Consider the following 14,630-nt stretch of genomic DNA (forward strand, 5'->3'; position numbering starts at 1 on the left):
CACCAAAACAAGACAAAGACATTTTGGGGAAAAGAAACTACAAACCAATATCCTTTATTAACACAGATGTAAAATTTCTAAACAAAGTTTTAGCAAATTAAATACACCAATGTATTGTCAGAATAATAGATCATGTTTATTCATGAATACAAGGTTAGTTCAACATTCAAAAATCAATAAATGTAATTTACAATATTAACAAACTAAAAAAGAAAAATTGTATGATAGTCTCAATAAATGCAGAAAAACCATAGCCTTGACTAGACGGACCTTGGTTGGCAAAGTAATGTCTCTGCTTTTTAATATGCTATCTGCTGCTGCTGCTGCTGCTGCTGCTGCGTCACTTCAGTCGTGTCCGACTCTGCGTGACCCCATAGACAGAAGCCCACCAGGGTCCCCCGTCCCCGGGATTCTCCAGGCAAGAACACTGGAGTGGGTTGCCATTTCCTTCTCCAATGTGTGAAAGTGAAAAGTGAAAGTGAAGTCGCTCAGTCGTGTCCGACCCTTAGCAACCCCACGGACTGCAGCCTACCAGGCTCCTCCATCCATGGGATTTTCTATGCAAGAGTACTGGAGTGGCTTGCCATTGCCTTCTCTGAATATGCTATCTAGGTTGGTCATAACTTTCCTTCCAAGGAGTAAGTGTCTTTTAATTTCATGGCTGCAATCACCATCTGCAGTGATTTTGGACCCCCAAAAAATAAAGTCTGACACTGTTTCCACTGTTTCCCCATCTATTTCCCATGAAGTGATGGGACCAGATGCCATGATCTTCGTTTTCTGAATGTTGAGCTTCAAGCCAACCTTTCCACTCTCCTCTTTCACTTTCATCAAGAGGCTTTTGAGTTCCTCTTCACTTTCTGCCATAAGGGTGGTGTCATCTGCATATCTGAGGTTATTGATATCCTCAGCAATCTTGATTCCAGCTTGTGCTTCTTCCAGCCCAGCGTTCCTCATGACGTACTCTGCATATAAGTTAAGTAAGCAGGGTGACAATATACAGCCTTGACGTACTCCTTTTCCTATTTGGAACCAGTCTGTTGTTCCATGTCCAGTTCTAACTGTTGCTTCCTGACCTGCATACAGGTTTCTCAAGAGGCAGGTCAGGTGGTCTGGTATTCCCATCTCTTTCAAAATTTTCCACAGTTTATTGTGATCCACACAGTCAAAGGCATGCTAATATACAATTTTAAGATTATTTTTATGTGTCCCTTGATAGATTATCTTTTAGTACAAATGACTGCAAAGAAGAGTGATTGCTTTGTACTGTGTGTGATCAGTCGTGTTCAACTTCTTGTAACCCCACGGAGTCCGCGCCAGGCTCCACTGTCATGGAATTTTCCAGGCAAAAATAATTCCTACTTCAAGTGACTGCCTCACTGAACAGATAATACAAAAATACCAGTGACCTTACTAAATGATTATCAAATAACTAATAGTTCTCCATCTGTATTATTCTACATTATTGTACATTATAATATAAAAAATGAGAATAAAATATAACCTCTTTTCAGGCAGAGGTAAATGAAAGTTGAACAATGGGATGAAATGGTTTACTTTAAGTTAGCTTCTGCTAAGATGGAAAGACTGAACCCACATTCCTAACTTTCTTCTTTTCTCAGTTGCTGTTGCTCTTACTCGTTAAATGGTGTCTGAGTCTTTTGTCACCCCATGGACTGTAGCCTGCCAGGCTCCTCTGTCCATGGAATTTCCTAGGCAAGAATACTGGAGTGGGTTGCCATTCCCTTCTCCAGAGGATCTTCCCCACCTAGGGACCAAACCTGCATTTTCTGTGTCTCCTGCATTGCAGGCAGACACTTTACCTGCTGAGCCATCTGGGAATACAACACAGTTACCAAAATGCATGCTGTGACTGCTCCCAGAAGTAAATGCTGACAGGACTTGCTCCTTGGAAGGAAAGCTATGACAAATCTAGACAGCATAACAAAAAGCAGAAATACTACTTAGGCGACAAAGGTCTATATAGTCAAAGCTATGGTTTTTCCAGTAGTCATGTACAAATGGGAGAGTTGGACCATAAAGAAAGCTGAGTGCCAAAGAATTAATGCTTTCAAACTGTGGTGATGAAGAAGACTCTTGAGAGTCTCTTGAACAGAAAGGAGATGAAACCAGTCAATCCTAAAAGAAATCAACCCTGAATATTCACTAGGAAGGACAGATGCTGAAGCTGAAGCTCCAATTCTTTGGCCACCTGATGTGAAGAGTTTACGCACTGGAAAAGACCCTGATGCTGGGAAAGACTGAGGACAAGAGAAGAGGGCAACAGAGAACAAGATGGTTAGATGGCATCATCGACTCAATGGACATGAGTTTGAGCAAACTCTGGGAGATAGTGTGGCATGCTGCAGTCCATGGGGCTGCAGAGTCAGACTCAACTTAAAGACTGAACAACAACAAAGACAGGAAAGCAATCTAAGTGTCCATCGGCAGATGAATGAATAAAAGATGTTGTGCATACAGTGGAATATTACTCAGCCGTAGAAAGAATGAAATAATGCCAATTTGCTGCAACATGGATGGACTTAGAGATTATCATAAGGAAAGTAAGTCAGATATACAAAGACAAATATTACATGATACCACTTACATATGGAATCTAAAATATGATACAAATGAACTTTTTCACAAAACAGAAACAGACTCACAGACATAGAAAATAAATTTATGGTTACTAAAGGAGGAAGGAGGTGAAGGAAGGATAAATTAGGAATTTGGCATTAGCGGATACAGACAACTAAATACATAATAAATAACCAAGGTCCTACTATACAGCACAGGGAACTATATTTAAAAGCCTGTAACAAACCACAAAGGAAAAGGATGTAAATATACATATGTAACTGAATCACTCTGCTGTACAACAGAAACTAATACAACATTGTAAATTAATTATATTTCAGTTAAAAATAAAGTTAGTGTTCTCTATGATCAAAATTGATTCCTCAAAGTTTCCTCAATGCTAATCTGTAACTTGACAAATTTCATGTGAAAATGTCTTTTCAAACCCATACTGCCAAATACTGACATCAATCCATGAGCATGAGTTTAACTGAATACATTCATCACTTGATAGGCAATTATAAAGTCTACTAGATTTCTTCTATGTTTGCATGTTAACATGTCATTACATTGTAATCATTTCCAGTTGAAGGTTAGGTGGAAGCACTCCTCATTTGTACAATTAATGAGTTCTGAAATATGGAAATTTCTTCCACAACGGCATCAAAGTTCAATAAAATACTATCAGAACCATGGTTTGAGTTCAGAAAAAATATCCATTGCTAATTTTTCTTAGACATCTCACTTCTTGTTAACTTGTGACAGCAACGTAAGTATAAAAAGCAGCCTGACATTACTTGTAATTCAAACATTCAGTTCAGTTCAGTCGCTCAGTCATGTCGGACTCTTTGTGACCCCATCAATCACAGCACGCCAGGCCTCCCTGTCCATCACCAACTCCCGGAGTTCACCCAAACTCATGTCCATCGAGTCAGTGATGCCATCCAGCCATCACATCCTCTGTCATCCCCTTCTCCTCCTGCCCCCAATCCCTCCCAGCATCAGGGTCTTTTCCAGTGAGTCAACTCTTTGCATGAGGTGACCAAAGTATTGGAGTTTCAGCTTCAGCACAGTCCTTCCAATGAACACCCAGGACTGATCTCTATTAGAATGGACTGGTTGGATCTCCTTGCAGTCCAAGGGACTCTCAAGAGTCTTCTCCAGCACCACAGTTCAAAAGCATCAATTCTTCAGTGATCAGCTTTCTTCACAGTCCAACTCTCACATCCATACATGACCATGGGAAAAACCATAGCCTTGACTAGACGGAGCTTGGTTGCCAAAGTAATGTTTCTACTTTTTAATATGCTATCTAGGTTGGTCGTAACTTTCCTTCCAAGGAATAAGAGGCTAATTTAATTTCATGGCTGCAATCACCATCTGCAGTGATTTTGGAGTCCCCCCAAAATAAAGTCTGACACTGTTTCCATTGTTTCCCCATCTATCTGCCATGAAGTGATGGGACCAGATGCCATGATCTTAGTTTTCTGAATGTTGAGCTTTAAGCCAACTTTTTCACTCTCCTCTTTCACTTTCATCAAGAGGCTTTTTAGTTCCTCTTCACTTTCTACCATAAGGGTGGTGTTATCTGCATTCAGTTCAGTTCAGTCGCTCAGTCGTGTCCGACTCTCCGTGACCCCATGAATCACAGCACGCCAGGCCTCCCTGTCCATCACCAACTCCCGGAGTTCACTCAAATTCATGTCCACAGAGTCGGTGATGCCATCCAGCCATCTCTTTCTCTGTCATCCCCTTCTCCTCCCGCCCCCAACCTTTCCTAGCATCAGACTCTTTTCCAGTGAGTCAACTCGTCGCATGTTATCTGCATTAGTTGTCATCAAAATGGCTTAACCACATTTAAATTTCTGACTGCTAAGTCACTGAAAGGCTTTGAGCTTGGGCAAGTCAGAATATTCAGCTTCTATTTCTAACAAAAACTTAAAATATAATCATCTGTTTTACAATGTTTACACAAGGATTAGTTTTGTAAATTTGCCAACTAAGCCTTTTTCTGCTCCATGTTTTTACCATCAATTAAAACACATAGCAGACTCTACTTCAGGTTACACTAAATTAGTGCTTTCCCAACCTTTTTGAAAAATTTTTCACCTGTTGTTTCACACATGCTATTCCATGGGGAATAATTCATAATCATTTCACACTCTGCCTTAACTATTCAAATAACAACTGAGCAGAATTCAGTTCAGTTCAGTTCAGTTCAGTCGCTCAGTCGTGTCCGACTCTCTGCGACCCTATGAATCACAGCACGCCAGGCCTCCCTGTCCATCACCAACTCCCGGAGTTCACTCAAACTCATGTCCATAGAGTTGGCGATGCCATCCAGCCATCTCATTCTCTGTCGTCCCCTTCTCCTCCTGCCCCCAACCTTTCCCAGCATCAGAGTCTTTTCCAGTGAGTCAACTCGTCACATGAGGTGGCCAAAGTATTGCAGTTTCAGCTTTAGCATCAGAATTAACATCTGTCAATTCATCACAAGAACCAAGCAAATGTACTTTGACTGCACCTTCATTTTAATTTTTTATGTTTGTGAAAAAAATTCTGATGTGATAAAGAGATGCTTTTAAATTTTCTAACTTTTCCTGACTACTAATTTCAGTGAGTTGAGAACACTATGATGAGTACTTAGCTGGGTAATGTCAACTTGTATTCTTTCCACATCACTATAGTCATTCTAAAATAAATAATATGTTGCCATCCAATTCAATAACAAAAATAATGCATACTCCCAAGTGCTTTAAAAGCAAGACATTCAAAATTTATTTTTCTCTTCTTTCATTCCGACACGATTTCAATCCTTATGCACTAGTAATAAAAATAATATGAAATGTCACAATATAGCAATATGCATGGTACTTGAAACACAAAATTTATAAATGCTTCACTTTAATTTATAATAGACTGAGCGGAAGTGTGAAGAGATGAAGCACCATAAATGGACACTGTCGGGATTACTCAACTCAGATGCTGTCACTTGAAAGCAGCCGTAAACAACAGGTAAATAAATCAGCATTTTCAAGGAAATGTTATTTATGGATAATAAAATTTAAATTTTAAATAATTTTCAATTGTCAAACATATTTTTCCTCTTTGATTGTTTCAATCATTTAAATATGTAAAACCATTCTTAGTTTATAGTCCACATACCAACAGAAAGCAGAGCAGATATGATACATAGTTGGTAACCTGCAAAACCTTTCTATAGGAAGTTAGTAACTACTCAATATTTTTTATTTTATGGAGGCATTTTCGGATGATTAACCCAATCAGTATTACACCGCATGAACAGGAAAAGGATCGAAAGCAGAGATAAATTAGTGTACTAGTTGAAAGGACAGTAAATGGAATCTAAGTACCTCATTTTAAAGCCCTTCTCTCTAATATATACTCTGTGTAACTGTGAATAAAACTTTATTTCTCAAACCCTCAATACACTAATATACTAGAAAGGGCAATTGTATTTACTTTGAAGTGTTCATTTAAAGATTGAAAGAGATGATGCACATAATCAGATTATAACAACACTTACATAGAAGGTGCTCAAAAAATGTTAACCATGCTAATTCAAATTAACATCACTAACTCAAATTAGGTGATGATGACAACTCAAGAGATGACAATGAAAAAACAGAATTAGAAAAGGTAAGATCAACCAGATCTAAGCACATTAATGGACCAGAGAAGAGATGCAGAAATAAATTCAAATGGATATGAGAATGTTGTATGACATAAACACAAAATTTATCATTTTTGTGAAACATCCTTAGGAATAAAGGGAAGGATTCATAATATAAATTTGAGAATACCATGTGAATATAGATGAAAGCTTAAAAACTCTGGATTAGACTTTACGGAAAGTGAGAGGAATAAAAAGAAAAGAAAGTAGGCACCATTTAGGGATGGGAAGAAGTAGGAGAATCAAGAAAGAAGATACAGTAGGAGGAGTAACATAAATTGAACAACTGCTATCACAGACATTAAATACTAAAGGATGTGAAAGAGTAAAAAGATCTCACCCAAGAAAATCCAATTTAGATGCAATGTAATGATTTCATAAGAAAACACCATTAAAATCTACTTACTGACACAGCTATCATGGTACTATCTGGCCTCCATTCAGCTTGCTTGTAGGACCCAAACTGAGAAGATGATTTTGCAGGTTCCTTGTAGGTTACAATTAATACACTGGGCTGGAAGAAAAAAGTTGTATTTTATTAATGTCTCATAATAAGTAAATCTAAGATAACATCATGAAGTACTGACAGTATTTTAATAATTTTAGAAGTATAATAAAAGATAACATAACCTTTTCTAACTCAACATTAAAAAACTAACATCATGGCATGCAGTCCCAGCACTTCATGGCAAATAGAAGGGGAAAAAGTGGAAGCACTGACAGATTTTATTTTCCTGGGCTCCAAAACCACTGCAGATGGGGTCAGCCACAAAATTAAAAGACGCTTCCTCCTTGGAAGGAAAAAGCTATGACAAAACTAGACAGTGTATTAAAAAGCAGAGACATCACTGTGCCAGCGAAGGTCCATATAGTCAGAGCTATGTTTTTTCCAGTAGTCATGTACGGATGGGAGAGTTGGACCATAAAGAAGGCTGAGGGCTGAAGAATTGATGCTTTTGAACTGTGGTGCTGGAGAAGACCCTTGAGAGTCACTTGCACTGCAAGGAGATAAAACCAGTCAATCCTAAAGGGAATCAACCCTTAACATTCACTGGAAGGACTGATGCTGAAGCTGAAGTTTCAAAACTTTGGTCGCCTAATTCAAAGAGTCAACTCATTGTAAAAGACCCTCATGGTGGGAAAGATTGAGGGCAGGTGGAGAAGCGGGTGGCAGAGGATGAGATGGCTGGATGGCATCACCAACTCAATGGACAAGAATCTGAGCAAACTCTGGGAGATCGTAAAGAACAGGGAAGCCTGGAGTGCTGGAGTGCATGGGGTTGCAAAGAGTTAGACAAAACTTAGTAACTGAACAACAACAATATTAATTTATAAGTTTAAACAGTCCAAGCAAATGAGATAAAAAGAACCATGAATAAAAACAATCTAAATAAGCCTATACCTATTAAAGAAACTGAACTGATAATTAATAAGGTTCAAAGACAGAAAGGACCAGTCCAGATGGATTCACTGGTGGATTCTACCAAACACTTAAGAAAAAAATTATACAAAATTTCTACAATCTCTTTCAGAAGATAAAAGCAGAGAATACTAACTCCTTCCTTGAGGCCAGTATCACCCCAAAACTAAAACCAGAAAAGGCATTATAAGAAAATGACAAACCAGGGTCTCTCATGCACACAGATGCAAAAATTCTGAACACAATATTAGCAAATCAAATCCAACAATGTATAAGAGAATTATATACCATAATCAAGTGGGATTTACTACAGGTCTTCAAGATTGGTACATGTGAAAACTAATATAATCAACCATCATATCAACAGGCTAAAGGAATCAATAGATGTAGAAAAAGAATTTGACAAAATTCAACACCATTCAGGACAAAAATTCTCAGCAAACTAGGAACACAGGGGAACTTCTTCAACCTGACAAAGAAGATCTACAGAAGCCTATAGCTAACAGCATACTCACTGGAAAAAACTAGTTTTCCTGATAAGATCAGGTAGGTACACCCTTCCTTTTCAAAATCATACTGAGCTAATGCAATAACACAAGAAAAGGAAATAAAAGATATACAGATTGAGAAGAAAAATTCAACTTGTTCTTAGATGATATGGCTGTGCATACAGAAAAATCAGAAAGAATGAACAACAGAAAACTTGTGAAAATAATAAGTGATTACAGCAGGGTTGCCAGATAAAGTGTTAATACATAAAAATCAATTGCTTTTCTATATACTAGCAATAAGTAAGTGGAAGTTTCAACAAAAAATACTTAGGTACAAATTCAGAATATGTGTAAGACCTATGTGAGAAAATCTACAAAGTTTCAATGAACAAAAGAAAAATCTTCAATTCTTCCCAACTTGATCTACAGATTCAACACAATCTCAATCAAAATCACAGCAAGTTATTGTATAAATACTGACCAACTGGTTCTAAAGTTTACATGGAGAGGGAAAAGATCCAGAACACCCAATTCGATATTAAAAGAAACAAACTAAATTGAAAGACTGACACCAAACTTCAAGACTTACTATAAAGACAAAGAAATGAAGACAATGTGTTATTGACAAAAGAGTAGAAAACAGATCAGTGCAGCAGAATAGAGAGCCCAGAAACAGACACACACAAATACAGTCAACTAACCTCTGACAAAGAAGCAAAGGCAACAGAATGGAGAAGAGATGGTCTTCTCAACAAATGATGCTGGAACAACTGGACATCCAATTTCTGGCACTAAAAAAAAGCTCCACAAGGTAATCTAATACTTTGGCTTTGCTCTAGAATCAGCAACCTTTTCAGAGATTCCTGACTCTTTTAATTAGAAACAGTATTTAGAAAACAGGACCTGAAAACAAGATGCTTGCTGCTAGTGGGATGTCATTACCTTTAGGTTTTCTCAGAAAATACAGTAGGAAATATATGAACCTATACTAACCCACACATACACACATATCTATAAATATTTTAATATATGCAAATGTTGAAATAGATGGGGAAACAGTGGAAGCAGTGTCAGACTTTATTTTTTGGGGCTCCAAAATCACTGCGATGCTGATTGCAGCCATGAAATTAAAAGAAGCTTACTCCTTGGAAGCAAAGTTATGACCAACCTAGATAGCATATTAAAAAGCAGAGACATTACTTTGCCAAACAAGGTCCGTCTAGTCAAGGCTATGGTTTTTCCAGTGGTCATGGATGGATGTGAGAGTTGGACTGTGAAGAAAGCTGAGCGCCGAAGAATGGATGCTTTTGAACTGTGGTGCTGGAGAAGACTCTTGAGAGTCCCTTGGACTGCAAGGAGATCCAACCAGTCCATTCTAAAGGAGATCAATCCTGGGTGTTCATTGGAAGGACTGATGCTAAAGCTGAAACTCCAATACTTTGGCCACCTCATGCGACGAGTTGACTCACTGGAAAAGACTCTGATGCTGGGAGGCATTGGGGGCGGGAGGAGACGGGGACGACAGAGAATGAGATGGCTGGATGGCATCACCAGCTCGATGGACATGAGTTCAAGTGACCTCCGGGAGTTGGTGATGGACAGGGAGGCCTGGCGTGCTGTGATTCATGGGGTTGCAAAGAATCAGACACGACTGAGCGACTGAACTGAACTGACTGATGCAAATATTTATAAACAGAAACATATGTGACAATAATCAAGCACAATGAGCTTCATTCTAGACTTCACCCTTGGAACTTTCTTCTGACAGTGAGTGCTTGGCTATCATTTCATACAACTAATTTAGTTCTCTGTTCTACATATGTATACAGTATTTTGGAATTGCTAAATATATTCTCATAAAAAAACAATTTTACCAAATAGAATACAGTTGTTATGGATAACTTTTAATTTAGCTTGAGAATAACCAGTTACAACATCATTTTCCAAAGCTACATAAAGTCATCCCCTCAGAAGCTTTTTTAATATCTAAAAGTGAAATACGCAAGTTTCTAAGACACTGACAAAGCTCTGAACACATTAAAACTGCTAGTCATTAGTCTTTGTACTTCAAATATCAATTAAAAGTTAAAAACAAATACCTTGGTGGGAAATGACATTAGCAAAATGTCAGAATAAGTACTTCTGGATTCTGTCCTCAACCCCTAACAATTCACAGACAAATCCCCTTTTGTGAGGAATACAGAAACTAATTGAAAAGCACCTGAATGCCGGATGAATGAGCGAAAAGGCTCATTAAAACTGGTAGGGAAACTCAGGACACCTCACCAGAATTCCTACCACCAACACAATGTCATACAATCAGGATGAAACCTTCCAGCCCACAGCTAATCCCTACAAAGGAAAAGGAGTGGTCTGTGTGTCCAATGTGCCAACCTTTCCATGGGGGCTCCTCAGAGGACAGGCTTCTATCTTGTCAGTCTTGCATAAGATACTGTCAGAACTGGCATAATCAAGCTACCTGGGGGAGAACAGAGACAGTGGCTTGGAATAGTAGTCACTGTCGCTGTTCTCTTCAGCTCAGCACAAGGTTAGCAGAGAAGAAAATCTAGCTCTCAGCTTCCCCCTGGAGAAAGAAAGAATTGGTCCACATGTCCAAAACCCCAACTTTATGGGGTCTACTCAAACAAACGGGTTCTGTCTTACCTGTCTCAGAGTGCTGACAGGACCTGGAAATGTCTAGCTGTCTGGGGGCTAACAAGCACAGAGACAGAGGTTTGGGTAGGCAGTTGTCATAGCTGCTCCCCCTGGCTAAGTATAGTCAGTCAGTTCAGTTGCTCAGTTGTGCCCAACTCTTTGCAACTCCATGGGCTGTAGCATGCAGGCTTCCCTATCCATCATCAACTTCCAGAGCTTGCTCAAACTCACATCCATTGAGTTGGTGATGCCAACCAACCATCGCATCCTGTTGTCCCCTCCTCCTCCTGCCTTCAATATTTCCCAGGATCAGGATCTTTTCCAATGAGTCTTCATATCATAGTTCTTCATATCAGGTGGCCAGAGTATTGGAGCTTCAGCTTCAGTCCTTCCAGTTGACTGGTTTGATCTCCTTGCTGTCTAAGGGACTCTCAGGAGTCTTCTCCAACACCACAGTTCAAAATCATCAATTCTTCAGTGCTCAGCTTTCTTTATGGTCCAACTCTCACATTCATACATGACTACTGGAAAACCCAAAGCTTTGACTAGACGGACCTTTGTTGGCAAAGCAATGTTTCTGCTTTTTAATATGCTGTCTAGGTTTGTCATAGCTTTTCTTCCAAGGAGCAAGCATCTTTTCATTTCATGGCTACAGTCACCATCTGCAATGATGCTGGAGCCCAGAAAAATAAAGTCTGTTACTGTTTCCACTGTTTCCCCATCTATTTCCCATGAAGTGATGGGACCCGATGCCATGATCTTCGTTCAAGTCAGCTTTTTCACTCTCCTCTTTCACTAAGCATACAGTGAGTGGATAATCACTGCCCCTCCACAACCGTAGTTTCTCCCTGCAGAGCTAAAGAATTAGTCCACAACTTCAATGCCTCAACTTTTCTGGGGGCTGCCCAGAGTGCAGAGCAGGGGTGGGGTGGGGGGGTCTCTCTTGCCTTCCACTGAGCAGTGATGATACTGACATAATTTAGCCACCAAGGAGTTTATAAGAATAGAGACAAAGGTTTGGGCTAGCATTGCTCCTCCTCCAGCTCAGCACAGAGCAAGTGGATTAAAAAGCCCAGCTCTTAGCTTCTCCCTAGGGAGGGAAAACAGATGAAGCATCAAATGATCCAGCTTTTTTAGAGGAGGCCTGAGAAATGGCTTCAGTATTACTAGTTTTGATGCTCTGAGGGGATCCAGCATAACCCAGATACTAGGGGATGGCAAAGAGCAAAGTAAGCATGTGAGACTAGCATAAAGTTTTGAGATGTCATCGGAATCTCTGGCTGGGCTGACTGGTAGGGATCTTCTACTATATGAGGCCAATCTATTAAGACTGGAGAGTTGCCTGCTTTGTCTAATACACAAATACCAACAAAGAGAGTCAAGGAAGATGAAGAAACAGGCAACTATGTTCCAAAGGACACAGGATAAATCTCTAGAAAGAGACCATAGTGAACTAGAGATATATGATTTACTGGACAGAGTCAAAATAACCATCACAAATGTGTTCACCTAAGTGAGGAGAACAAAGTGAGAATTCCAACATAAAATACTAATTATTAAATATATACACACCCACATGTGTATACACACCCACACACACATATATGCCTACCAAGCAAAAATCATAGAGCCAAAAAATATAACAACTGAAATAAAATTTCACTAGAGGGGTTCAACAGGAAACTATCAAGCAGAAAGGTCTAAGAAAAGTGATCAGGAATCATTCAGTCACAAAAGCAATGGGACTTCCCTGGCAGTCCAGTAATTAAGACTGCACTTCCAATGCAAGGGGCATAGGTTTGATCCTTGGTTGGGGAACTAATATCCCACATGCCGTGTGGCACAACCATGAAAATTAAAAACAAAAACACAAAAGCATAAGGAAAAATCTAAGGAACCTGTCAGACACCAACAAGCAGACCAATGTATGTATAGAAGAAAAAATGACCAGAAAATTTATTTAAAGAAATACTGGCTGAAAGCTTCCCATATCTGAGGAAGGAAATGGATTCCCAGATCCAAGAAACCAAAAAAAAAAACCCAAAAGAAAAGGAACTCAAAGAAATCTCCGATGAGACAAATTAAGATTAAACTGTCAAAAGTCAAACCAAAGATGGAATTTTGAAAGCAGAAGAAAAAGGCAACTTGTCATGTACAAGAGAATCATGTGAATTTCTCAGCAAAAACTTTGCAGGTCAGAAGGTAATGGGACAATATATTCAAAGTGCTAAAAGATAAAAGATGTCAACCAAGAATACTATATTGGCAAACTATCTTTCAAAAAGGAAGGAAAACTAAAGTCTTTCCCAAATAAAAGTTGAGGGAGTTCATCGCCACTAGACCTACTCACCAACTCTTCAGGTTGAAATGAAGACTCACTAAACAGCAACATAATAGCATAAGAAAGTATAAAATTGGCTGCCACAGGTACAGTAAGTACATATGAACATTCAAGTTGCAAAGTTCCGTCAGTATCAGGCAAATTATAGCTTGCCCTCCGTCTCTCATCTCCCATCTTCTCTCCCTCCTCCCATCAATAACTCTTCTTGCCTGTTCATTCAATGCCAGCCTCTGTATGCCAGCTATTGTAGTGTACTACTGTACTTTTCAAGGTACTGTACTGTAAGATTAAAATTATTTTATTTTTTGTTTTTTACATACTCCTTGTGTGAAAAGTACAATAAACATATTATAATGAAGTCAGTCAGAAAGAGAAAAACAAATACCTATTAACACATATACATGGAATCTAGAAAGAGTACCGATGAACCTATATGCAGGGCACGAGTAGAGAATGGACTTGTGGATGTGGTGGGGGAAGGAGAGGGTGGGATATTGAAAGTAGCACTGACTTACATACACTGCCATGTGTAAAATATATAGCTAGTGGGAAGTTCTGTATAACACAGTGAGCCCAGCTCGCTGCTCTGTGATGACCTAAACGGGTAGAATGGAGGGGGTGGGAGGGAATATATGTATACTTACAGTTGATTCACATTGTTGTTCAGCAGAAAATAACATAACATTATAAAACAATTATCCTCCAATTAATTTTTTCAATTAAAAAAACAAAACCTATTATAGTACAGTACTACATAGCCAACTGTGTTAGTTGGGTACCTAGGCTAACTTTGGTGGACTTAACGACAAACTGGACTTATGAACTTGCTTTCAGAACACAACTCATTTGTATGTAGGGGACTTAGGCTATCCACTCCAATATTTTTGCTTGAAGAATTTCATGGACAGAAGAGCCTAGCAGACTACAGTCCATGGGATCATAAAGAATCGGACATGACTAAGTGACTAACACTTCAGTCAGTTCAGTTGCTTAGTTGTTTCCGACTCTGTGACCCCGTGGATCGCAGTATGCCAGGCCTCCCTGTCCATCACCAACTCCCGGAGTTCACTCAAACTCATGTGCACCGAGTCGGTAATGCCATCCAGCCATCTCATCCTCTGTCATCCCCTTCTCCTCCTGCCCCCAATCCCTCCCAGCATCAGGGTCTTTTCCAATGAGCCAACTCTTTGCATGAGGTGGCCAAAGTATTGGAGTTTCAGCTTCAGCATAGTCCTTCCAATGAACACCCAGGACTGATCTCCTTGAAGTCCAAGGGACTCTCAAGAGTCTTCTCCAACACCATAGTTTTCACTACTATAAATATAGACAGATACAGAATACTGTAATGGTGATAGGTAAATTTCTTTTAATCCTAGTATAAAAGTTAAAAGACAAAAGTATTAAAATAACTATTTTTAAACCAGACCACCTGACCTGCCTCTTGAGAAA

At 39.2% G+C, this 14,630-nt stretch overlaps 1 protein-coding gene across 3 annotated transcripts in view; it reads right to left on the minus strand.

Annotated features, from left to right (window-relative positions):
- Positions 1-14,630, minus strand: part of RIC1 (RIC1 partner of RAB6A GEF complex) — a 145,277-nt gene that overhangs the window by 92,901 nt on the left and 37,746 nt on the right. For all 3 annotated transcript variants that reach the window (XM_055428261.2, XM_055428262.2, XM_055428260.2), the window contains exon 2: positions 6,681-6,788. In XM_055428261.2, coding sequence (XP_055284236.2) covers positions 6,681-6,788 — 108 coding nt within the window. The remainder of the gene's footprint in view (positions 1-6,680; positions 6,789-14,630) is intronic.

This window comes from Moschus berezovskii, chromosome 7 (genome assembly GCF_049115385.1).
Source record: "Moschus berezovskii isolate FMDL1 chromosome 7, NW_MosBer_1.0, whole genome shotgun sequence".
NCBI classification, from domain to species: domain Eukaryota; kingdom Metazoa; phylum Chordata; class Mammalia; order Artiodactyla; family Moschidae; genus Moschus; species Moschus berezovskii.